This window comes from Vespula vulgaris, chromosome 10 (assembly GCF_905475345.1).
Source record: "Vespula vulgaris chromosome 10, iyVesVulg1.1, whole genome shotgun sequence".
NCBI classification, from domain to species: domain Eukaryota; kingdom Metazoa; phylum Arthropoda; class Insecta; order Hymenoptera; family Vespidae; genus Vespula; species Vespula vulgaris.
The window spans coordinates 3,524,866-3,551,293 of NC_066595.1; the positions used below are offsets into that span (position 1 = coordinate 3,524,866).

The 26,428-nt window shown below is 34.4% G+C and overlaps 1 protein-coding gene across 18 annotated transcripts in view; it reads left to right on the forward strand.

Moving 5' to 3' along the window:
- The window catches only part of LOC127066622 (ras GTPase-activating protein raskol), a 113,869-nt gene extending 87,969 nt beyond the window's left edge, over positions 1–25,900 (forward strand). For 15 of the 18 annotated variants that reach the window (XM_051000514.1, XM_051000516.1, XM_051000517.1 and 12 more), the window contains 9 exons: positions 8,778–8,872; positions 13,631–13,914; positions 14,108–14,394; positions 14,524–14,856; positions 15,282–15,686; positions 15,859–16,025; positions 16,154–17,902; positions 18,177–18,301; positions 21,046–25,900. In XM_051000514.1, the coding sequence (XP_050856471.1) occupies positions 8,778–8,872; positions 13,631–13,914; positions 14,108–14,394; positions 14,524–14,856; positions 15,282–15,686; positions 15,859–16,025; positions 16,154–17,902; positions 18,177–18,301; positions 21,046–21,316 (3,716 nt within the window). In that variant the 3' untranslated portion in view covers positions 21,317–25,900. Of the gene's footprint in view, positions 1–8,777; positions 8,873–12,004; positions 12,684–13,630; positions 13,915–14,107; positions 14,395–14,523; positions 14,857–15,281; positions 15,687–15,858; positions 16,026–16,153; positions 17,903–18,176; positions 18,302–18,734; positions 18,841–21,045 lie in introns of those variants that run through there. The other 3 variants (XR_007782447.1, XM_051000513.1, XM_051000529.1) reach the window with 3 other exon arrangements.
- Positions 25,901–26,428: the final 528 nt, after the last annotated feature.

A 26,428-nucleotide genomic window follows, 5' to 3' on the forward strand; every position in this document is an offset into this window, starting at 1 on the left:
ACTTCCCTTTCTACCCGCAAGAACACTCTCACCGATGACGGAGAACGAGTTTTCGCTTATCTTACAGCTAAGAACTTACCTATACATATCTTCAATATATTTTATATATGTATGTACGTATATGTGTTTATGTGTGTGTTTGTGTGCGCGCGCGCGTGTGTTTCTGCTTCGTTGCATATACTCTCATGAATTTTTACTCCACGTGTCTTCTGCTTCTTTCTTTCTCTGAACGATCCCACGCTCCTTGCATAACCCACCATAGCTTCTCTAGTATGTATATACTATTTATTTAGAATACGAATCTTCAAACTATTTTATTTTGTTACGGAAATGTCCTTTTATATTTCGTAATTATCCCCTAATCGATGCATTATTCTCTTATATCAAATAAAGTTTTCTCCGAATGAAATCATTTTTATCCAAGGAAGAAGAATTAATTTGTCACAATGATTTTTAACTCTTTAACTTTTCTTTCCTTTTTTTCTTCTTGAGAAAATAATAAATAAATCCGTTTTCTCATTAAAAAAAAAAAGAAAAGAAAAAAATGTCTATATATTATATCATCGTACATACAAAATAATATTTTGTCTAATTTAATCTATTAATTGAGAGAAAACGAATTTGTTTGTCACAAATGAAAAAAATGTTGTCTTTTATTTAAATATAAACATAAATACATACACATATATAAAAAAAGAAATAATAATTCTAACTATTAATTTACTAATTTATCCTCGAATTGTCTCATTTTCGTTTCTCAATTTGATATAAGATAAATTTCGTGTGTCCGGTTCTAATAAAAAAAAAAAAAAAAAGAATAACAAAAATAAAAATAAATAAATAAATAAATAAAAAGTGAAGAAAGGAGAAAAAGAAAAGAAGAAAAGAAAAAAAAATTCTTCAAGTTAACAGGTTAATAATAGAAATAAGGGGGTCGTTCACAGTGAATGTGGTTTATGCTAATAGTAAGAGAAATGTAAATTTATTGTACGAGTTGAAGTCGAACGTTCACGCCTACGCCCTATCGACGGCCCTTCAATACCAGCTACGTTTGTTCACTCTTTACAATGTAGCCTCGTCTCTCATTCATTCTTATTACCAACCATGAAAAACGATCTTTCTATAGACATATATACTATACCATACCATACCATGCCATACCATACTATACTATACTATACCATACCATACCATACTATACCATAATATACCATACCATACCATACCATATAACATGAAAACACGTCGAAAATTGAAATACGAGTACGAGAGTCTACCTCCCCTTTCTTTTTCTTTTTATTTTCCCTATTTACACGTGTACATACATAGTAATACATAATACGATGAATCGACATTTACGATGACATAGACGATGACGACAATGGACGAACCAGAGAGTAAAAGAGAAAGAGAGAGAGAGAGGAGATACGTTGGATTCTGCGACACCATGTGATCTCGCGCCACCGTTAAATTGTGTTTGGTCATCCTGTAGCTATAAATAATTCTAAGTTGAACAATAGGAGGATGCACGAACAGCTGAAACGCCCTCAAAAGAGTGACCACCCTAGAATCGTATAATATGACGTAGATTATTATAGTTGAATAACTCCTTGTCCCTTCTCTTTTCCACCAATCAATATTTGAACTCTTCGAAATCCTATGAATCAAAATCTTATATGAAAATCATCTGATATTTAGAGTACACGCAAACGAATAAAATTTCTGATCAAATTTAATAGAAAAATAAAATCGTAGAAGAGAAAAGAGAGAATAATCAATGAGAATTAATATGAGTGTACGACCAATAATAAATTCCATCGAAATAAATCTAATTCGTTATAATCTGATTTGAAATTTATATATCAATTATAGATTCGTTAATCGCAGCAAAGTTAAATTAATTAGACCTTTTAATCGAGCGTAGAGATAAAACGTGCTTGATCTATAAATCGGAGCTTGTGTAAAGAATTAATTAGATGCTTTATTGAAACGTGAAAGAAAAAAGAATTAAAAATTAATGAACGGGAAAGTGAGCGTTCGATCGGAGAAATAAATTTATCGATAAATTTATATATTGATCAAAAAAATTAAATTAGATTAATGAAGTAAGAAACAAATAAATTAATAAAAAAGAAAACGGAGAAATCTATTCAATCGTATCGTACGACGGATGGATTTTGTCCGATGGTACATCGAATGCATTTAGTATACATGAATTTTGTCTCTAGGAATACACGAGGATTCATTCGTTTATCTGAACGAGATAGAGAGTCCCTCTCGCTAAGCCAACGTTGGCACCAAGCTGCCACGAAAAAAATCATGAGTGGGAAGGGCCGTCGAGATACATACACATACATATACAGATACATATGTGTGTTCGTACGTGTGTATAAGCTCGAGCTCTGTTAGAGGGCACAAAATGAACGCTCGATGCGCTCGACGATAATGCCGAGCTTTCACGGCTGACTTCGATAATAATATCGCTTTAATGGCGATACCTTCGTCGAGTATTCGCAACAAACGTGATTCTCTCTGCATGACTGAAGTAACTATATACAATAAAGGTGTGTGCGTATATATATATATATATATATATATATATATATATATATATGTATATATGTATGTATATATATATCAATATTAATGTATAAATTAATTATTAATTTATTATTAGTATCGTATCATTTAACGAGAGATTGTTGTCTGAAAAATAAAAAAGAAATGAAAAAAGAATGAGAAGAAGAAAGTATAAAAAACGAATTATTTAAATGTAGCTTTAAATTATTATCATCGATGCATTGACACCAACATGTTAGAGTCGATTTAATCCGTGATAATAAAATATAAGTATTATTAAGTTCGATGGTCAATGATAAAGCAATAAATTCAAAGCAACCCCTTCTTTTCTCTCTCTCTCTCTTTCTTTTCGTCACTCACGTTCATTTTGGTCACTCTAACCGATGCTTTCTTTTTTTCTTTTCATTTTCTTTTCTTTTCTTTTCTTTTTTCTTTTTTAATCGCATTATAAATCATCGTCGAGTTAATGGCGTGTGAATCTGATGAATCGCGACTGGTTAGCGAGTGTTTCGGCCTGGTAGAAAGCGAGTCGAGTCAATGGACGTTGATCTTTTCATTCGCCGAGCCAACGCGCCGGTCTTCGGTATAATTCCTGAACGTACTGCAAAAGGGGGGATTGCATGCAACTGAGAAAGAAAGAAAGAAAGAAAGAAAGAGAAAGAGAAACAGAACAATTGATTATTCCAGTCGAATTTTTATTTCGGACCCTCCCTTTCGAACGAATTCCACCACCCTCGTTAAACGACTTTTTAATACGTGTATCCTTTCGATTATAACCCTGCATCAAATTTTCTATCAATTATATAGACAACTATCATAATGGATTATAATGGTTAACGAATGGAAGAATTAATTATGAATATGATAGTGATTCGTTGAAATCGATCGATAAATATTTTTAACGTGTAACGTAGAAAGATAATAAAAGACAAAGTCAAAAAATGAATCAGTAAATTAAAAGAAAAATAGAAAATAAAAAAAAATGTATATGAACTCGATCATAAATACTTATTTAGTATCGACGTATTATAAAAAAGATTATATAGATATATATTACATTTACAAAAGTGATCAATTTTAAACATATAGTTTTACATAACACACACATATATCATATACGTATATATATATATATATATAGGCTATAAGAACAATTTCCTGAGAAATCAATACTTCAATATGTAGGACATAGTAAGAGTTTCACAAGGTACCAGTAGCATACGCCCCTGGTTTAGATGAGAGAGTAAAAGATAAGATAGAAAGAGAGAAATACGTACGGTCATTCAGAGGCAGAGCACGCAGACTCCGCTATGCCCTGGAGGCCCTTACGCACGAGAAGATACGCACATCCTGCTATGAAGGGAAGCCCATACCAAACGACCAACCGACCCTTCTTTTATTCTTTTCTTTTCTTTTCTTTTCTTTTCTTTTCCTTTCCTTTCCTCTTTCCAACTCTTCTTTTTCTTACGTTTCTTTTTTTATTTCTCCCACTCATCTCTCCCTCTCCTCCTTCTCTCCTTTCTTACTTGCTTGCTTGCTTTCTTGCTTTCTTGCTTGCTTCCTTGCTTCCTTGCTTGCTTGCTTGCTTGCTTGCTTGCTTGCCGGTTCTTCCACCTCCTACTTTTGCTTCTACCATAGCTACTTCATCTTCTTTTTCATCCCTTTTCTTTACCGTGATGTGTGTCTGCCGTTAGGTGGTGCATGCTGTCTGGTTCATACAGTATGTGTCCCACCACCGAAGGAACTAATCTCGTGTGAGAAAGTTCCGTTTCTCGTTCAAGTCGAGTCTTTCAGTGGCAATGACCATTGCTGAGTCTGTGACACGTCTATAATGCGATACGTTTATGATCATTTTTAAACGTATATAGATATCTATTATATAACAAAAGTTCTATCTCGTACAAAAAGAAAAAGAAAAACAAAATTTTCAAAACTGATATTTTTTACGTACAGCGTAATTCAGTAATTCATTTCAAATTAGCCTTTAATAATAGATGGATATGGATGTTGTACGATTTAAATGTGATAATTAGTCGTCAAATGTATCTAACTATCTATTTTCGTAAGTGGTTTTCAAACCGAACTCGTATAAAAAATAAAAAAAGAAAAATGTTTGGAATACCCTGTATTAGCATATTCACTATTTTCCATAAGAACCGAAAAAGAAATACATTCGATAAATTAATTATACATGCGTCTTTTTTTTTTTCTTTTTTAAATCTTCGCTTATTTTTTTTTTGTTCTCTTATAATTCGAGGATTTTCTATTAATAGAAAATTCTTTTAGTGCCGTTCGTAGTCTAGTACGGTGTGGTCTTTCTCCTTTTAGTGTGCCATTGTCCTCTAAAGAACTTCTGTTCTAACAATAAGCCTAACAGAAAAGAAATTCTTGGCTTTAATCCAACGTAGCTACGATATACATCTATAAAAGGGAGATTATCTCAGTTTGATATATTTTTTTATCAGATTTCTATTTGAAATATTATCAATCTGATATAATATATACGATTTATATTCAAAAAAAAAATATATATACATAATTTTTTTTTTTATTTAAGTCATTTTACGTTAGATCGAACGATATAAGAAAATTTTTTAAATTGTCTCAAACTCTAACTGTACGGGAATTAGATTATGCGATGGAATGCAAGAGGTCGACTTTACAAACATGTATGTATATATCTACACACACACATTATTATGCTGAATGTTATACTTACAAACCGTTTCTACTTTCGAAACATTGTCGGTAAAATCATTCAGAGTCCTGTGTTCGTTAAATTATTCGAAGAAACATAAATGAAAGGATCGGACAATCATGAAGAAAAAAAAAGAAAAAAAAAAGAAATATTTCCGATAACAATCGTAAAGAAAAACTTTTTATGTAGTATAAAAAACTACCCCTTTTATTTCATAGGCATATCGGTTCGTCAATACTGTCGTCGTCATGTCGTCCGTTAGAAAAATCTCATTGTAAGGAGACCCTCGATAAACGATGGAAAAAATTATTGTTAAATCTACGCCCCATTTTAAAAATGATTACTTTACTTACCTCCTACGAACTTTACGATTTGATATCGTAACTAGTAGGCACGTGCCCGCCTTTGAAGTATTATATTATACGTACTTATTAACAATAGACCAAAACGGAAACGCACAGTCAGAGAAATACATAGAGAAAGAGAAAGAGAGAGAGAGAGATCAATTATTATTACTACCGTTGCAGTTGGCAGTATATTGACTGCTGGTAATATGTCTTTATCGAGCGTCTTCATTCGAACAGAAAGAGAAAGAGAAAGAGAAAGAGAAAGAGAAAAAGAGAGATAGAGAGATCTCGATAGAGAATGAAAGGGGTATAGCAAATGTTGTAGAGGACCCCAACCGCGTGCCGATCATTAATATATAACCGTTGGGTTACGTATGTATATGTTGGGATCGTTAAGAGAAGAAACGTCATCGAGTCCTATTAATGGAGTAAAACGCTGAGAGGAGTGGAGGTAGTGTTGTCAGAGAGAGGGTAAACTGAGAAAAAGAAAAAACAGAAGATAAAAATAAACGAATAAAAATAGAACAGAAATTTACAAAAAAATTCAATAAAAAGTTCCCCAAAGTCTTTTTCCTCCCCGCCTCTCTCTCTCTCTTTCTCTCATTCGTTCGTCTCATTTCGTTTCAATTTCAATTGATTTCTGCTCCTGACTGCGAATGAAACGAAACTCTCTTCATTGTGTTACGTACGTACGACTCTCACCCTCTCTCTTTCACTCTCTCTTTCTTTTTCTCTGGCTTCAAACGCCACAAAGGATCGTGTTTTTCTCGCTGCAGGACTTCGAGACGAGTCTTCGAAGTAGCAGGAACCAGCAACCAACAGCAAACAGCTGCTGCTGATGCTGTTGCTGATGCTGTTGCTGTTGCTGTTGCTTGCTGCTGCTACGGCCCCCGCGACCGACTGGGAGAATGGTGGGTCCCTGTATCTTAGCTCGAAGTAGCAGTGGGGATTTTAGAGAGACCGTGAGGACTTGATAATGACGATGGTGGTAGTAGTGTTGGTGTTGATGGTGCTGCTGGTGTTAGTGATAGCGATGAAGAGGAGAAGGATGAGGAGGAGGGGAAACTATGCGCTTACTATATCGTTTCGTTTGACCGTTCCTTCTCTACCCAATTAGATGCAAGAATGGATTCGTTCCTTCTCACTCCACCCTCATATTTCTTTCTCTCTCTATCTCTCTCTCTCTCTCTCTCTCTCTCTCTCTTTCTTCCAAAAGATTTCGACGAATGCGAAAGGCGTGGCGAAAGAAACCTTTTTTCTTTTTATCTTGGCCCTTCTAAATCGTACTTACTTATTTACTTCGTACGTAAGAGTTGGAAAAGAGAGAGAGACTAGAAGGGGTTGGAGGAGAAGGGTAAAGGAGGGTGAAAAAGAAGCAGGAACTTTCTATATTCCAACCCCCAACTTCAACACACCCATTCCTCGGAACCGATCGAATTTCTTTCGCGTATCTTACGTCCTTCTCGCTTTTGTTCAATGCCCTTGTCCTTCGTCGAGGACGACTGATATCGATCTCCTTCTTCGTGGCCAAGCTAATTTGTTTCTCTTCGAATCAATTGTCGAATGATTTTAATTTCTTCTTGTGTGTCTTTCTTTCTTTCTTTCTTTCTTTCTTTCTTTCTTTCTTTTCTTTTCTTTTCTTTTTGAACAAATGCTTCATCGACGATATATATTTATCGATTCGTAAATCGGATTCTCGAAAGGGTGGAAAGGGATTCTTTTCATATCGAATACGCCTGTTAGAATCATATTAACGGGTGTCCATAATCCTTTTGCCGATCGTAGAATTTAGCTGGTGAACGTTTGAATTCTTGGAAACTGGATTCCATCTGGACGAAAAGAAATAAGAAAAGAGATAAGGAAAAAGGAATGAAGAGAAAGAAATGGGAAAGCACAAGTCTTCTTTATCTCTCATATCGGTAGGATTCCACTAGTCACATCAGTTGTGGATTAACGTCTCAATGAGAGAGAAAGAGAGAGAGAGAGAGAGAGAGAGAGGTGGCAGTCTAGCCACGAGTGATTTAATCTTGCATGCAAACGGATATACCGACTCTGTAATGCGCCGGTGATGCTTTTTCATGGTATGTGAAAAATTTCGATGCTTCGTGTTACACCATGATATACGTGTATGTATGTAGATGTCAAATATATATATGTGTATAAATATATATGTATATTTGAATTTCGCGCCATCGATCACTCGACGAAAATCCATTGACTTTATTGAGTCGCTAATTTTTTTTTCTCTTTTTTTCTTTTCTTTTTTCTTCCTTATTTTTGTCTTTTTTTTTTGCAGTATTTAACGACGAACTAATATTTGGAATATTTGTAACTTTCGTTTGTAGATCGTTAAAAATTTTCGATAGAAAAATAAAAATACTGTCGATGTTATTTATTATTCAATCACGAGGATATTAAAATATTTTCGATTAAAAAATACCGGTGTTATTTATTCGAGTATAAATTATTAATAAATATTTCGGCGTTGCTTATTTTTTGCAAATCGAATACCTTTGATTTATCGACGTTATTTATTTATTTATTTATTTATTTATTTCTGTAATTCTCCAACTAGATTACGTAAATAGTTAAAATAGAGTTAAAGTAGTTAAAATAGTTTATAAAAATCATTCGAAGGTGAAAAAAGAAAAAAGGAAAAAAAAAAGAATTCTGAACGAGACACACACAAGCGTACACACCATTCTACGGTATAAAATAGTGTGTACATGAAAGAAAATCGCGTGGTAAAGAGGGAGGGAGAAACGTTAAAGACTAGTAACTCGAGACTCTTATGCGAGCGAAGCATTTAACCGCTGACCATAAACAGAAAAAGAGAGAAGGGTGTGGTAAGACGACGAGAAAAGAGGTAGAAGAGGGGTGAAGAGGTGAAGGGGTGAGATTGGTTGGTCGGTGGTAGAAGAGGGTTTCTTCTATTCTTCTAAGGGCGTTAATTACGTGGTCCATACTTACTTTTACTTCATCCCTATTCCTTTATCCCTTCTTAACGATTTCCATTGTCATAAATGGAAATCGTTTGTAATGTTAGAAAGGATAACGTATTACACGTACGTTAGATTATTGTAATAATAATAATAATTATTATTATTATTATCATTGTCTTCATTTTTTTTATTTTTCTTTTTATTTTTCAGATACATCGTACGAGAAAGCTTGCCGAAGAGGAAGTGCACCGGCTACGCCGGTGCTCGGAGGACGGCCCTTGGACGTTACACCAAATAGGATCGTCGTAAGTGCCTCGTATTGTTTCTTCTTCTTCTTTTTTTTTTTTTAATTGAAAAAAAAATTGAAAACAAAATCTTTTTTACGTACAATTTTCACGAACTTAAGCGAAGGTGGGATGTTCGATTTATCGTTCGTTCTGTTCATATCGGACAATTGTAATTTTCTTAAGGGTATCTCTAGCAATATGAAAAAAAAAAAATTGAAAAAAGAATAATGAATGAAATTCATAAGGGAGAAAGTTTTCCCGCCATACATCGAGTCGGTAAGGTAGGGATCTTACGCTACGGCAAAAAATTCGCGCCAAATTTTGGTCGTCGTAAATGTAATCTTTTTTTTTTCTTTCTTTCTTTCTTTCTTTTTCGCTAAACGGTGAAATTTTATAACGCATTTCGTCGGTGGAACTTAACGAGGAAGCTTTATAAAACAATATCGTTAAAAAAGAGAAAAGAAAAAAAAAGGAGAGATTTCGAACGATGTCGATCGAATGATCGTAAATCGTTGATAGTTCGTGATCGAAAGTGAATTTACATGAAGATAAGTACTACGTGATGAATATACGAAAGTAATAGCATAGTAGCATACTAGTCATAGTAGTAGTAATAGTAATAATAGTAGTAGGCGCGTTCGAAAAGGTTCTCCCTTCGACTTTATCTACCTGCTGCGATTTTATCGCGTACTCGCACGTACTCGACTTGAATGCAAAAGCAGACGACGCAATACAGAAAATATCGATCCGGTCTCTTCGTTTAACCGGCAGGTGTTCTCAAATCCCACGTGATAGTTTTCTTTTCTAAAGCTTCGTATGTTGAACACAATGAATGATACATATACATATACGCGAGCGCATAGTACACACACACATATATATATATATATACATGTGATACACTTGTATTACATGTTAAGTAATCGTAACCCAGACGCAATCTAATAAATCAAAATTGATTTTCTGAGAGGACACTTTAATGATAAATAAAAGGAAAAAAATAAGAAGAGAAAGAAAAAAAGAGAGAGAGAGAGAAAGAAGAAAGAGAAGTTCTACAAATTTAAAAAAGAAAGTTGTCCGATATGAACATGATGTATTTCGATTTTTAAAAAAGAAAAGAAAATTTGATGTTATGGGGGAAGCTTGAGAACCCCTCGAAGACGTTTTGTCCTTACCTACCCGATGTGGTGTTGCCGATGGTGGTGCGAACATGAACGACACGTTGGTGGTAGTAAAAGGACTGAAAGAGAGAGAAAGAAAGAAAGAAAGAAAGAAAGAAAGAAAGAAAGAAAGAAAGAAAGAAAAAGAAGAGGAGAGAAAGAGGAAGACGAAGAAGACGAAGAAGACGAAGAAGAAGGAAATGTAGACGAGGGGCTTTGAGAGGGGTCCAGGGGGTGAGCCGTTTTGCTTCACCTGAATACAGGGGCAGGCTTTTCGGTCGTAGTCCGGTACAAAGGTGCGCCCCAAGGATCCCTTGACTTCGAACTACCCGGATGAGCAACATCTGCGCCAGTCGACGAACAGATTTTGCCGCGAAATCATCTCCTCTTTTTACATACATATATGTGTATATATAAAATCTTTTTGTGTTCTTCTTTCGTTCGACGTATGTAAATATTTTTAACAATCGTGATATTTAGTTCGGAACTAAATAATAATCTAGTTTCTCTCTTTTTTTTTTATTTCGATTTGATATTGTTGTCATTGTTGTCGTTGTTGTCGTTTATGTTGTTCCTGTGCGTGGTTTTTTTTTTTCTTTTGCCTCTTTTTTTTGTTTTTTTATATATATATATATAAGTATCCATTAAAATAAAATCATCGTTAAAAAAGTGAAAACAGTTCTTTCTAAATGGAGTCTCGAAATTTTGTATGAACCGATAGACCGGTCGTAATTCGAAATTTTGCAAGTATTTTATACGTCATACTTGTAGTTTGCAGTTATCTGTAATTTTATCGATTCGATTGTGATGGTGATAGTTAATGATTTCTTGAGAATCCACACGTAATCGATTAGAAACACGTCAGAGTTTTACTTTAACTGTGTGTAATTGAATTATACATTGGGAAACTGATTGTTCGTACGTATGTACTTCTCGACGTAAAACTTACATACCACGGAAAGGAAATTTTTTCTTTCAATCGACTACTTCGGTCGACTATAACTGATTCAGTTGAAACGGAAGATCGTGATAAAAACCAGTATGAATTATAAGTTAGTCGAAGACGTTAGACGTTAGACGTTAGACATACCTATCTAGGATGATCGTTATCTGTTGGAAAAGAAGTATCTACCAATCGTAACGCCGTTCGGATTTAAAGGGCTTACCACAAATTTAAATCACCGAGGCTTTTCGGTCCCCTTGTCGTCGTCGTCGTCGTCGTCTTCATCGTAGTAGTAGTTCTCATCTCATCTCTCCAGTCCCTTCTTCTTCTACCAAATTTGAAGAGGGGACTCTGTATACCTGAGAAAAAACGATATCTGAAGGAACGTTGGACCGATCTTACTTTAAACGTTCCATCTTCTTTTTCATTTTTTTTCTTCTTAAATTATTCGAAAAATTTGGAACTGTTAAGTCAAATATATGTATATATATATATATATATATATATATATATATATATACATTTTTTTTCTCTTTTATAAGTTTTCTTCGTAATAATTTTCACGAGTAGAAGTGATCAGTGTTTATTTCTAGATAATCTACATATAATTAATTTTCCGTGCTTCTCGAAGGATACGACGAAATTTCATGATGTGTAATTGCGATTAACGAGCTCTCTTTCTGTGTGTCTGTGTGTATGTGTTTTGACATTGAACGAAGAGAAAGAAAGAAAGAAAGAAAGAAAGAGAAAGAGAGAGAGAGAGATAGAGAAGGGACTTATCGCTCGTACGTACACGTGCACGATAAGGCGGGAGATTTTACTACGTCGAGAAAGAGACGAAGAGACAGAAAGAACCTCGCACTTCGTGAGGGAATAACGAGAGCTCGTCGAACTCGATTGACATTTGGAAGATATTTCTTAACGTTAAATAATAGAAAATTTATATATATATATTCGTTATAAAATTTTTTTATTACTCGAAATAAAACGAAGTGATGATAAATATATATATATATATACACATATATATGAGTGCGTGTTTATGTATTCGTTGGAGTTTTATTGCATAAACATTTTCAAAAGTATTCGCATGGTGTAGTGTAGTAAATCTTATCGATGAGTCAGTCGATGCGATTGCGACGATAACTTTAACGTCGTGTTTTTTCTCTCTTGCGAAAAGTGGAGTTTTGTTGTTAGCGCAAGTTGGAACTGATACGTGCGTTCTACGTGCACACGTGTGTTGTTTGTGTGTGTGAATTAAAAAATAAAAAGAAAAAAAAGAAAAAAGAAAAAGGAAAAGAAAAAGCAAATCGTGCGTGAAAGAAACTCGAAGAGATATTTCGCGAATTTTTGAAAAGAGTTAATAAATAAAAAAGAGTTGCGTCACGTCGCGTCGAACATTGACCAAAAAAAAATAAATAAGTAAATACGATGAAAAGAATTGGAACGTTGGAAAAATCCTTTCTTATTTTCTTCGTCAATGGAATAAGATGGTGGAAAGAAATTTAACGATTTTCCACTTAGAGGTACACTTTTGGAATCACGAACGTCGACGAGAACATCTGCCGAACTTTCTCACGTATCGTCGTCGTTCTAGCTTGAACACAGAAAAGGAGTCTGTGTTATTCGCGCGTTCATGAAGAAAAGAAAAATGTGCGTGAAAGCTGTCGAGGAGAACGAGGACGACAAGGTCGTCAACGTGATCATCAACTATTTCTCCGGCAGGGTAAATAAATTTCCTTGGACAAAAGAAACGAAAAAAGAGTAAAAAAAAAAAAAACATACGAAAAAGAGAACTGTATAAAAGTAATTATTTACATGTTTCGAAGGGAAAACAAAAAAGATAAAGAAGGGATCAAAAGTTTGTCGTTGGTTTTTGATCTTTTTCTTTTTTTTTTTTTTTTTTCATTTACTTTTTTCTTTTTTTTATTCGACGATTCGATCGACGCTTTTAAATATTTCTAAAAATAAAAATTATCAAGATACGTTACCAACAGCTGTCTACCGCCGAGCATCGACAGTTTTTATCGAAAAGTTTTTCTATTAAAAAAATTTGCGATCGTGGGAGGAATCTAGATTGGAGATACGTGAATAAGACGAAATGCGAGAGATTCATTTGGTATGTACGTCACTGGTCGCTTCTGCACGTGCAGAAGCCTTCGAATATCAAGCATTGGAAATACCTTTCACCCGAGCAATGTCACTAAAGATTCTCGATATCGTTTGGTGCCAGGATATTCAGTCGACGATTTTCGCTCGCGGAACGAATACGTACAAAACCGAAATTGCTCACTTCCGGATGGCGTCTCGTATCTAACTTTTCAAATCTGTTCATCTTGCGATATATATTCTCGGTTTTCAAAAATTCAACTAAAATATCTAAGATATTATTCGAAATATTTTAAATTCATTAAATGCAAGAGAATTCAATTAAAAGTTATATAAACGTTTTGGTGGGGGATAAATTTAACTTTTTATATATATATATATATATATAAAAAGAATTGGAAAAAAAAAATAAATAGATTCGTCAGCGAGCCAAAAAATTATATATCTCTCCTTTTAAAATGCAATGTGAGATAAAATGAATGAATTTTTTGTTCTCTTGTTCTTTCTCTACTTACTTAATATTCTTATTTAATATTTTTCGTTTTTCTTATAATCTTTTTCCAGAACTTCTTCTCAAAGAGATCGTTCCGATCGAATCCTTTGAAAAGGACGAAGAGCGTGACTAAGCTCGAACGACAAAAACAACGTGGCGCCGGTCTACGGGGTTGTCGTTCGCACGAATCCCTTCTTTGCGGGCAGGCCGTGACCTCGATGGACCTGGCTGCTGTGACTCCGCTTCATCCGAGCCTCCTTGGTAGACCTCATTGCTTCCAGGTCACACCCAGTACCGGTGCACCAAAGTATTTCAGTTGTAGAACGGCTCACGAACGGGACCAGTGGTTACACAGGTTTTATATATTTATATATATATATTTTTGGTTTGATCGTTTGTTTGATCGTTCGTTAATTCATTCGTTCTTCTCTATCTCTTTGTTACTCTTCTAAAATTTTCTTTATCGCTATTACTTTTATACGTTCATTCGAACGATCTTACTTAAGAATTTTTCTTCGACCCTCACGATTATCGTTTATCTCAAACAGCTTGAGGAAATCGGTACAACCGGACGCGGAACAAACGAGAAGGACAGACAATTCCCTTCAAATTTGGTTACTCGAGGCCAAAGGTGTCCCAGCTAAGAAACGTTACTTTTGCGAAGTCTGTCTGGATAGTACCCTTTATGCACGAACTACGGCCAAGCTAAAAGCCGATTTATGCTTTTGGGGCGAACACTTCGATTTTCATCATCTTCCTTCTGTCAATACGATTCAAGTGAATCTATACAGAGAGGCCGATAGGAAAAAGAAGAGAGATAAAAACGTTCTAATTGGTAAGTCCTTTTTTTTTTAATAATTATAATCGATAATAAAACTTGGGCGTATGTAATATCTATCTTCTTGTTTTATTATTATTATTGTTATTATCATTATTTATTTATTTATTTTTTTGCTAATTTCAGGTTCGGTCAGCATACCAGTTCACAACGTAACGTCTCGTTATCTAACAGAAAAATGGTACCCAGTGGTAGGCGACAAAGGTCCTTTAAAGGATCCACCAGCACTCAGGGTAAAATGTCGCTTCCAGTCGGTCGACATACTGCCGGTTCAGGTTTACCAGGAGTTCCTGGAATACTTGAAGACCGATTACGCGTCCCTCTGCGAGAAACTCGAACCGGTAATCGGCGTCAAGGCGAAGGAAGATATTGCGACTGCCTTGGTAGCCGTTATGCAACGCGAGAAAAAAGCACCGCAATTCTTAGCGGATCTCGTTATGATGGACATTCATAGAATAGGTTGATATTTACTTTTTTTTTTATGATATATTTACATAACTTGTCCCACATACATACATATATACATATATACGTACGTACGTACGTACGTATGTATATAACGAAACTTAACATAATTTTAATCTAATTGAAAAAAAAGAACTTTCCAACTTGAAAAAAAATTCTCTCTTTTTTCTTTCTTCTAAAAATTTTATTTCACATAATTATTTCTTTCGGGAGAAAAAAGAAAATATAAAAACATTTGACGCGCGTCAGATCAACACTTTTTATATTAAATTCTTCAAATTAAATTTATGTTGAATATGCATATACAAATACACACACGCGCGCGCGCGCGCGCGCGCGCACATGCATATGTGTATATTTAATTATTTATGAATTTACTTATTAAAAAAATAAAAAAATGTTTTCCTTTTTTTTTTCAGACGATGAGAGGTTAACATTCCGTGGAAATTCTTTGGCTACTAAGGCAATGGAAGCATATTTGAAGTTAACAGGCGATAGGTACCTGCAAGAGACACTTGGAGCCGTTGTAAGAGGTGCCGTAGAAGGTGGAGACTGCGAGGTGGATCCACTCAAGGTCGCCTCAGTAGCCGCACTACACAAGCAACAACAAAATCTTCGTAATGCGGTAGAACTCGCCTGGAGCAGGATATTGGCCAGCCACGCACATTTTCCACTTGAATTGCGTGAATGCTTTCGTATTTTCCGTGAACGTTTAGCCGACATGTGCCGGGAGGATATAGCAGATAATTTAATATCTGCTTCTATCTTCTTAAGATTTCTTTGTCCTGCCATTCTCAGTCCGTCTCTTTTCAACATCACGCACGGTGAGTACTTCGTTCGCTGAGTACTTCTTTCGAAAAAGAGATATAAAAAGAAAGAAAAGAAATACTTTCGTTCGAGTTTTTGTATCGATCGTGTCTTTCTCAATTATTATTATTTTTTCTTTTTTTTTTTTTTTTGTATCTTTTAATTTCGTTTCTTCTTCTCTTGACGTAGAATATCCGAACGAGAAAGCAGCGAGGAATTTAACTCTCGTCGCGAAGACCTTGCAGACGTTGGCGAACTTCACGAGATTTCAGGGAAAAGAAAATTTCATGGAGTTCATGAATGATCTTTTGGAACGAGAAGCACCGTCCATGAAGAATTTTCTGCAACTAATAAGCGTGAGTATTCATTTCTTTTCCTTCTTCTTCTTATACTTTTTTAAAAAAAATCGAAGTAATCAACAACGAGAGTAAGTTGATTAAGCTAATTGTTTTTTTCTTTCTTCTTCTTCTTCTCCATTTGACAGAGTCCATTACCAAAAGATGCACCAGCGAACAACTCGTTGGAATTCGACGGTTATATTGACTTGGGAAAGCAATTGTCTCTCCTTCATGCATTATTAAGAGAAAGCGTTGCAGCAATGGCATCGTCCTCGCAATCGTCACCACCGACCAAGTTGCTCGAAATTCTCGATAGGATTTCTTTGGCATTGGATCAACCTGGACCTAGTCCTGTGCCAGCCACCCATCGTTATCAAAATTTACAAAACAATATATTCCGTTATAACGATCCAACGATCGCCAACAGTAACACGAATCTCTCCGTCTCGGCAACGTCTACTCTCAGCAATCACAGTACACTGAACGGTACGATAAGAGACAGCAACGAGTTGTTGCAATCGAATACTTTGGGTCACAACAGTTCGCGTAGTCCTAACGTCGTCAGAGCGGCTACTCTTCCTCGAAACGCTTATATGGCGAACAACGGGAAATTGCAATTACAAATCAATACGGACGATTATCCCTTAGAGCCAGCAGCGTTTGTATCTCGATCTCCGACACCAATCGTACGTCAACACAGGCCGATCATTCAAAGTCGTGCAGGTGCTGGCTACAGATTAACAGCGAGCGCCAGCCTGGCGAACGTCAATCATTGTCAAACGCATCCATCCAGTCCGACGCGTTCCGAAAGTCACAGCAATCTCAAGGATTCGAATTACAATATAACGTTAACGCAAAACAATCAGCCGAGCAACTTGAACAATATCTCTCATCATCATCATCACCATCATCATCATCAGCAACAACAACAACAACAACAACAGCAACAGCAGCAGCAGCAGCAACAACAACAACAACAGCAACAACAGCAACAGCAGCAACAACAGCAACAGCAACATTATAGACACAATATAGCCAGATTGCAAAATCTCGAAATTCACGATAGGGAGGACAACTATAATCACAATAATTACAATGTCTCGAGGTCGGCGAGTAGGAATCATTGTCGAAAGGAGGAAAACGCTAATCAGACCCAACAACAGAATTACAACAACGTCTCGAAGACGACGGTTAACGCGAACGTCGTTGTAAATCCAACGACGAATTTAACACTCTCTATAAATCATCATCAACCAAACAACAATTACAACAGCGCCAAGGGTGGCAACAATACTGGTAGCACTAACACTGCCAATGGTAATCTCGACGAACTTTCCGATCTTCTCAGGTATGCCGACGATGAAGTTTCCGAATCTAAATCGCAAAAGGGATCGCAAATCTCTATTTCTCAGCTGAGCAACGTAGCTTCTTCGGGTTATCAGAGCTTCGCTGCTTACAGCCAAAGCTCGAGCCCGGTCGATCTAAGCAGCAACAACGCGAACGCTCATATTCTCACTGCCGCGCCATTAGCGTTCGCCAATCCTGTATATCACATGGACTCGAATCACGGTAGATCGGGTAGAAGGGGTAGTACTAGCTCCGAAGAAAGGGATGGTAGCGGTGGCGGTGGTGTCGAGGGTGTTAGAGGTGTCGATCTAAGTCCCTCGCCACCGCCACAAAACAACGTGAGGAATCTTCAAAGGAACGGGCAAAATCAATGGCGACAGATCAATCAAACGCATAGGAGTAATTCCGAGCAACAACAGAACGTTTGTTGCAACAAATTGAGAAGAAGGTTATCCCTCGACTCCACCAGGGATCTTTCGGACACTAGCGAGGAAGAAAATTGTACGACTAGGAGAAGTAAATCACGAAGTCATCGTAGTATCGATCAGGTAAGAAAATTAAAAAGAGAAAGGAACCAAAGGAAATGATCAATCGATGATCGATTCTCTTATCTCTATCTGCGTCTAAAAACACCACTATCTACGGATTATCTTTCTCTCTCTCTCTCTCTCTCTCTCTCTCTGTCTCTTTTAATAACCAAGTAATTAACAAATAACTATCTATCTTCTCGATTATCTTCATTATCGTACTCGTTATAATAAACATAGGAATCTAAATATGTGTTTGCTCGTATTGTAACTAACACGGTCTATTCGGTTCTAGTATCAGGTGGAAATCGAGAGGCTGCAGAGTAGCGTTGATCGAGTAAGAGCTCGATTTGGTGGGAACGAAGATAACGATATAAACGGCATCGCACCAGACACCGAGATGAAGACCATCATCTCCAGGTACTTCACTTTCATCCGCAGAGTTACTAATCCATCGAATCTATATGCCTGAGTGTGACCCTATCATCGCCACTTTTCTCTCTATCTCTCTCTCTACCTCTTTCTCTCTCTCTCTCACTCTCTCTATCTCTCTCTTCTTTCTCTTTTCCATTTAAATATCGATCGACGATATCATTCCTCAAAATACGATCTTTTACCACCAATCTTTTAATCTTCCATGTCCACACATCTTTACCTTTATCTCTTTTCATGTCTCACGAACGAACGGAGGATCCATTCTCGTTAATCTAAATCTCGATCATTGTGGTGTTCGATCAACGAAATCACGTTCCAAGAGCTTTGGCAAATTCGCGATAATTGTTTAATTCTTTATAAAAGTGATGTCTGACGCTGATTAAAAAAAAATTATCTTGACCTCATTCGCCGTTTCTAGGAATAGAGAAAGAAAAGAAAAGAAATGAAATAAAATGAAATGAAAATTAATGAGAGATGATAAAGTTCATCTTTTTGAAGCTTATCCAGAAAAAAATAATGTAAAGGTACGGTCACGGAATTTTTCAATATTTCTATTTATCTATCTACTTATTTTTTATTTATTTATTGATCTGTTTATCTATCTACTTATCCATCTCTTTTTCTTATTCTTTCTCTCTCTCTCTCTCTCTCTCTCTCTCTCTCTCTCTCTCTCTCTCTCTCTCTCTCTCTCTTTCTCTTTTCCTCTTTCTCTCTCTCTCTCTCTCTCTCTTTCTGTTTCTCTCTGTGTATCTTTCTTGTGACAAACTGATAACATCGAAAAGTGATACTTTTGTGAACGCGGTGTGGCTAACGGGGAAAATAATAATAATAAAAATAAAAATAAAGATAGAAGTGATGACATTAAAAAAAAAAAAAAAAGAAAAGAAAAGAAAGCAAAAAAAATATAAGAAAAAGAGAGAAAATAAAAATATAAAAAATAAAAACAAAAGAGAGACGAACACTGAGACTGTTATTCGATCCGGATAATTTATCGATATAATGTATGTTTAATTGATTGTGTGTTCCTGTGCATTCTATCCGCTGCATTTGGTATACTCTGGCTTGATCTGGACCTTGGTGTAAGAGTCAATTATATTTCTAAGCTTCTTACATTTTCTCACGTACACACACACATATATATATCTATATATTATATACATACATATATATGTGTATATATATATCTATATATGTATGTATATCACTTTGTTAGCGTTTCTCTTTGATCTATATTCTCTGTTGTGTCGTTGTAATTTGATTTTTACGAATTAACACGCGAGAACAAGTAATTTGCTTTCATCGATCTATTGAGTATATCGCCGCAGGTAGAACAAATAAAAAAAAAAAGAGTCAGTCTTATTACGATATCGTGAGTTTGCTTTAATCGCCAAAATCAATTAACATATAAGAAAAAAAAAAAAAAAAAAAAAGAAAAGAAAGAAAGAAAGATTACTTATATACACGAAAAAAATTTTTAAAGAAAAAAAAACCGATCACTCGTAAATTATATACCCGCATACATATGTATGTATCTTCTATACATATATTTTTCAAGCATAACTTCATCATACTATTTAAACGCTGTTCAAAACACATGCGTGCGTGAGTATGTATGTGTGTATGTCTGTATGTCTGTCTGTATGTACGTATGTATGTATGTATATATGTTAATCAGTCAATCAGTCTGTCGCCATTGTGAGGAAGAACCGTTCATGATATTCAATGATCGATATTAATTAATTAGAACTATTTAATTACGTTAGGACGTTTCTTCCTTATCAAATACTCTCTATATATCCACATGTCACTCTTTATTCATAGGCCAAATGCAGAATACTCGGCTTCTTTATCGTAAAAAATCCCAGCGATCATTTTTATCCTTGCACCATGATCGTTAACTTTGTTTAATTACTATTATTATTATTGTTATTATTATTTTTCTCCCGAGTAAATGATCTTTTTCTTTTTGCATAAAAACATGGCTGCTTCGTAACCATTTTGTTCCACAAATATACTCATGTATTTCTATATATTTATATACATATGTATATATACATATATACATACATATATATATATATAATTAATGTAAAGTTTCAATAGCCCACCCTGTATAAATATCTTTGTCTTGTTTCTGTTCATATTAATTCTACATTCCATAAAGATGATCCTCGTCTGATTAGTTTCCGAAATTTCTTAGATAATTAACAATAAATAATCAGGATCGCAAAACGTCAACATTTATTTCCGATGAAACTCCTTCAAAAAGAAAAAACAATTACAAAGAGAAAAGAAAAAAAATACGTATGAATTTGATTAACTAAAAATACACTCGTTCTTTTGGAAATATTTAAAGGAATCTCATAACTCTTTTGCTTCTAGAGTTTTCAAAAATACAAACGCGGTTCTGTAAACAATTAAAAAGACGAGGATGTATCTCTCTGAAGTATGGGTTCCACCCATCAACAGAATCGAAACAATATTGAAATATATATTTGACGATCGTTGAAGTGGAACCGAAAAAAAAAACAAATAGCTCCACGCTCTTCAACGATCCATTATAAAATATTTGCGAGTTAAAGATTGGAATAGAAAAAAAAAAAAATTGAAAAGAAAGAAAGAAAGAAAAATGGATTAATAATAAATAAATAAATAAATAAAAAAGAAAGAAAAGAACCTAATGATAGATAGAACCTAGAAAATTAATTGTAATCTTTCTTGATCTCCAGTTTAATCTCCATGGAGGAGGAGTCACGGCGCAAGGAACAGAAACTTTCGGCCGCGTTGTCGTACAAGCAGCGCGTGATCGACGCGTTGGAACAACAGATAGCAGCCTTGGACGCGGAGAATTCAAGATTGACACTATCGAACACGCGGTTACTTTCCGCACTGACGGATCTTAAGCAACGTTACAACGCAAAGGCACAGCCAACCAACGAGACCACGACCCTTTTGCAGAATATCGCTGACATAGGTGAATTGAAAAGTTCTTCCTGTTAAAGGATCTACTCGTCCTGGACTCGAGGTGAAATTTTTTAAAGAAGAAGAAGAAGAAGAAGAAGAAGAAGAAGAATAAGAAAAGGAAGAAGATGGAAAGGAGAATGCATTTTTCAAAAAAACACGAGGAACGAATCAATCTGCTGTTTGCCGATGCCCACGTTGCTCTTGTTGCTGCTGCTGTTACGTTGCAATCGACTCGACTGATCTACTACCGCTTAGCGCTGGCTACCTCCCAGTTTATAATCATACCGAGAAATAATAATAATAATACTAATAATAATAATAATTATAATAATAATTATAATAATATTATAATAATTATTATGGTAATAATAATAATAATAATAATAATATTAATATTAATAATAATAATAATAATTATAATAATGATAACGATAATACTGATAATTAATAGTTAAAGAAAGATAATAACGAAGATGACAATGACAATGACAATGACGACGAGAACGAGGACGAGGACGAGGACATTGTTGACCGTGTAATAACGACACGATATTGAACGTTATCATTTTCTCGATAGATCTCGTGTGATCTAGAGTTGACAGATTTGCGGTAATCTAAAAATAACGTTTGTGGCTCTTTTAATCGACTCGTAGTGATTTAAAGGAGGAACGAACGATGACAAATGCGTTTGTCGGTTTACGTAAACGCAAGAAAGAAAGGAAAAAGGAAAATGATTAAAAAAAGAAAAAAAGAAAAAACCGGGAAAAAATGCGAAAGGAGAGAGAAGCGAGAAGCGAGATAAAACGTAGAGAGGCTAATTTCTTATAAATATCGTATTAGGATACGAACGAAAATGAAAAGAAAAGAAAAGAAGAAAAGAGAAGAGAAGAGAAGGAAACGAAAGATGGAAAAATTAATAAAACGATAAGGGACACGTTGAAAACATCGGATGAACCGGATGATACATAGGACATACGGGATCGAGTTATTTCAATGATAAATATAACCGAGACATAGTCGTATTTTATTAGAAAGTATTAGAAAAGAAAACTCAACGCGTAATAATAGATTATCGCGTTTATTATTCCTTCATCACGCGAATCAAAATGAAGGAAAGGTATAATAAAAGAAACGAAAAAAAAAGAAAGCAAAAAACGAAAAGCAAGAACAAAGAAAAAGGAAAGAAGAACGAATGATTTTTGATACGTGTAATGTATCCGATCATTTATATTAATAATCGAATCGTGTATCGAGACTCTCGAGCGAGACTTTGCTTCGTTCGAAGAATGAACGAATTTGAAAGTCTTTACGATACGAAGGACCGGCTCCTTATAGTATCTAGGAAAAATTAATGAATTTTTCTAAACGTACGAACGAGAGAAATATAATTAAAACGGGAGAAAAAAAAAAGAGAACGAAAGGTCGTATTTTTAATGGCGTCATTTCTTTTTGCGTTTTCTTTTTTCAACTCATTGCGAGAGTTTCATTACATATTTGTTCTTTCTTTCTCTTTCATTCTCTGTCTCTCTTTCTCTTTCTCTCTCTCTCTCTCTCTCTCTGTGTCTGTCTCTGTCTCTATCTATCTATCTATCTATCTCCCACAACCTTCTTTTTCCTTCTTCTTCTTTTATATATATATATATGTTATATATTATTAAAAAAAATATATATATATATGCATATACATACCGTCGATAAGTACCTTGACGCACATGCACCGTGATTAATATCGACGAACGATAAAACTCTCATTTTTTTGCCGTTCGTCGCGAAGCAGCATTACAAACAAGAGTATTTAACTAACAAAAAAAAAAAGAAAAAGAAAGAAAAAAAATAATATTAATAATAATAATTATTATTATAAACAAAACTAGAGCACCGAGTCGTACTTCAGAATCCTTGTATACACACACACACATACACACATACACGCGCGCGCGAGCGTATATTTTTATAGATTTTTCTTTTTTTTTCTTTTTTCTCTCTCTCTCTCTCTCTCTCTTTTTGTTTCTCTTTCTTTAATAAGTCTCTATTCTAAGAGACTCTCGTCTCTTGTTCGACGAAAATAATAATTAAGCGACTTTTAATATTTGTTTATACTTCTTCTTCTTCTTCTTCTTCTTCTTCCTCTTCTTCTTCCTCTTCTTCTTCTTCTTTTTTAAATTTTGTTCCTTTCTTTTTTCTCTTTTTTTTTCTTTTTTTTTTGTATTTTATTTGAAAAAAAAAAGAAAGAAAGAAAAAGAAAAAAAAGAAAAGACTAAAAAGGCTAAAAAGAGAAAGAAAGTAGGTAGCCTTCCGAACGAAGTGAAAAAAGTGTCGTAATTTGTCGTTATAAATGTAATTGAAAACTCATTAACGGGGAAAACAATAATGAGAGATAAAGAAAAGGAAGGAAAAGAAGGAGCGTAAAAAGCGTATGAAATAAGTTTATCTTCTTCGATCGTTCGCGCTAGACACTAAGAATATGCATCTCTTTAATTGTTATAAGAAGCGACGATATTTATTTAGTAGTTTTACCAAAGACAAAGATTTTTCTATCGCAAAGGAAGGAGGAAGAAAAGTACCATGATAAGAAAAAAAAGCAAAGCAAAGCAAAGAAAAGTAAAGAAAAGTAAAGAAAAGAAAAAACGAAAAAGGAAGAAAGAGGAAACAAGCATACGATTATTTGATTTCTTTCTCTTTATCTTTTCGTTTTCGTATACATTTTTTCTATACGTATGTATAATCATCGTCATCATCATTATCATCATCACCATCACCATCACCATTACCATCATCGTCAGCGTCATAATCATCATCATCATCGTCGTCGTCGTCATCACAATCATTATTAATCGCCGGTTTCATTACGGCTACACATTGAGTAGAGGTCGTATAGACGATGACATTTAGAAATGAAAACAAGGAAAATATTATTATTGAAGTTTGTGAAAAGTGGAGAGATAAAAATGTGCGAGGAACGCGATGATCCGTTCGCGTGGAAATGCAAAAAAAAAAAAAGAAGAAAATGTGGACAACAAAAGCAACAAAATAATTAAGCGAATTTTCAAAGAAACAGGAGGTGCATGAATATATACATACATAGATACATATATATATATATATACACACATACACATACATATATATTATATTTGTTAACAATGCGACGGTCTCGTTAGTTCCCCGCGATGCGTTTAAATGTATTATGTTTTTACATCACAATTACGTACGATCATTATCGATTATATTGTAGCCATTGTCGTACAATGCGTATGCCTGTTAGGTGAAAAACAAAGAAGACTGAATGCGTGTGTGCATTGAGCGTAAACGCGTGAACGATGAACGACGGATATAATAAAAGGAAAGTCAAAAATATTAGTGAACAAAATTAAAAAAAAAAGAAAAAAAAGATGGAAGTAAAAGAAACGAAAAAAAAGAAGGAAAGTGATAAACAAATGCAAGAGTAAAAGAGATATAAGTATATATATATATATACATATATATATATATATATATATATATATATATATATATATAGACATACACACACACACATACGTCGTGCGTACGTACATACGTGAGAACGAATGATGATGGATTTTATGCGCGTGTTAAGTGATTGTACGCGTGCGTAATTGTAACGGTGATAGAAGATTATAAATTCAGTCTAATCTCGTTAAAAAGTATTATCTCATTGACTTGTACTATAGCGTTAAAAAAAAAAAAAAAAAAAAGAAAAAAAGAAAGAAAGAACTCTTTAAATCTCTTTCGTCGAGTGCGCGATCTCGATCCTTTTGCTTTCTTCTTGTTTTTTCTTGTTTTTTCTTTTCTTTTTTTTTTTTTATTTTCTTTCTATCATTCTTTTTTTTTCTTCTTTTTGCTTTGTTGTTTTTCTTTTTTCTTTTCCCTTCAATTTCTCATCGCCGCCGAGAATAAATATTGTATAGTAATGTATTCTTTCCTTCTTTCATTCCCTTTTTTTTTTGTTTTAGCATAAACGTATCTATTCCATTTTTCTCTTTTTTTTTTTTCTTTTTTGTTCTCTCTCTCTCTCTCCCTTTCTTTCTTTCTTTTATTGTAATCTTTCTTCATTTTGTTTCGCATCCCTTTCTGTCGTCGTAGTTCCACTTTTAATTTTAACGCGAGAAGAAAAGGGAATAAAATGAAATATATATATATATATATATATATATATATATATAAAGAAAACTGCCGTTCACGAGGTTGAATTTTTCTTTTTCTTTTTTTTTTTTCATTTTTTCCTCTTTTTTCTTTTTTTTTTTGTCGGTTGTCGAGTGTGTTTATATACGGTGTATTAAAATTAATATATTAACGCTACACATTTCTTGTTGGATGATGTAATCGATGATAAATGATATAAAAATATCTATTTAAAATTACTTAAATAGTCTGTACATTACTAAGATTTTTTAGTATATTCGTTTCAGCAATAGACCAACTCTCACTCACTCTCTTTCTCTTTCTTTCTCTCTCTCTCTCTCTCTCTCTCTCTCTCTTTCTCTCTCTCTCTTTCTATCTCTGTCTCACTTTCTCTTTCTCTCTCTCTCTCTTTCTCTGTATTTATGCGTATAGCGACTACTAGTACCAGTACATGAAAAATAAATACGATTAGACATATATGATCTTGTTTGTTTCTTCTTTATAAAAAAAAAAAAAAAAGAAAAGAAAAAAGAAAAAAGAAAAAGAAAAGAAAAAGAAATAGAAAAAGCATGTAATATTTTAATCAATTGATTTTATCGGCCCTATTAAGTCCCTATGTATCTACACGCAAGTAAGTCAATGAATTCATCAATGGCGTAGTAAGTACCATCTTCATTGAGTAGCCACTTCGTAGAAACCCGACTCGTTGTCATTGACGTATTTCTTGGTAGACCCATGAGATATATATATATATATATATATATATATATATATATATATATATATATCCATTGACGAACTCGTGGGTAGATTCGACGATACGAATAAAAAAAAAAAGCTTTGAACAAATAATTGAGCAATTTCCTTACGTAAATTCATAATGAAGAGTTTGTAATACATCGACGTTACGGAATTAATTGAATGAATACTTAATTAAACGTCATCGTTTATTGATAATATAAGACAAAACTATTTGCTTGATTTATTTACACGTTAACCGTTTGA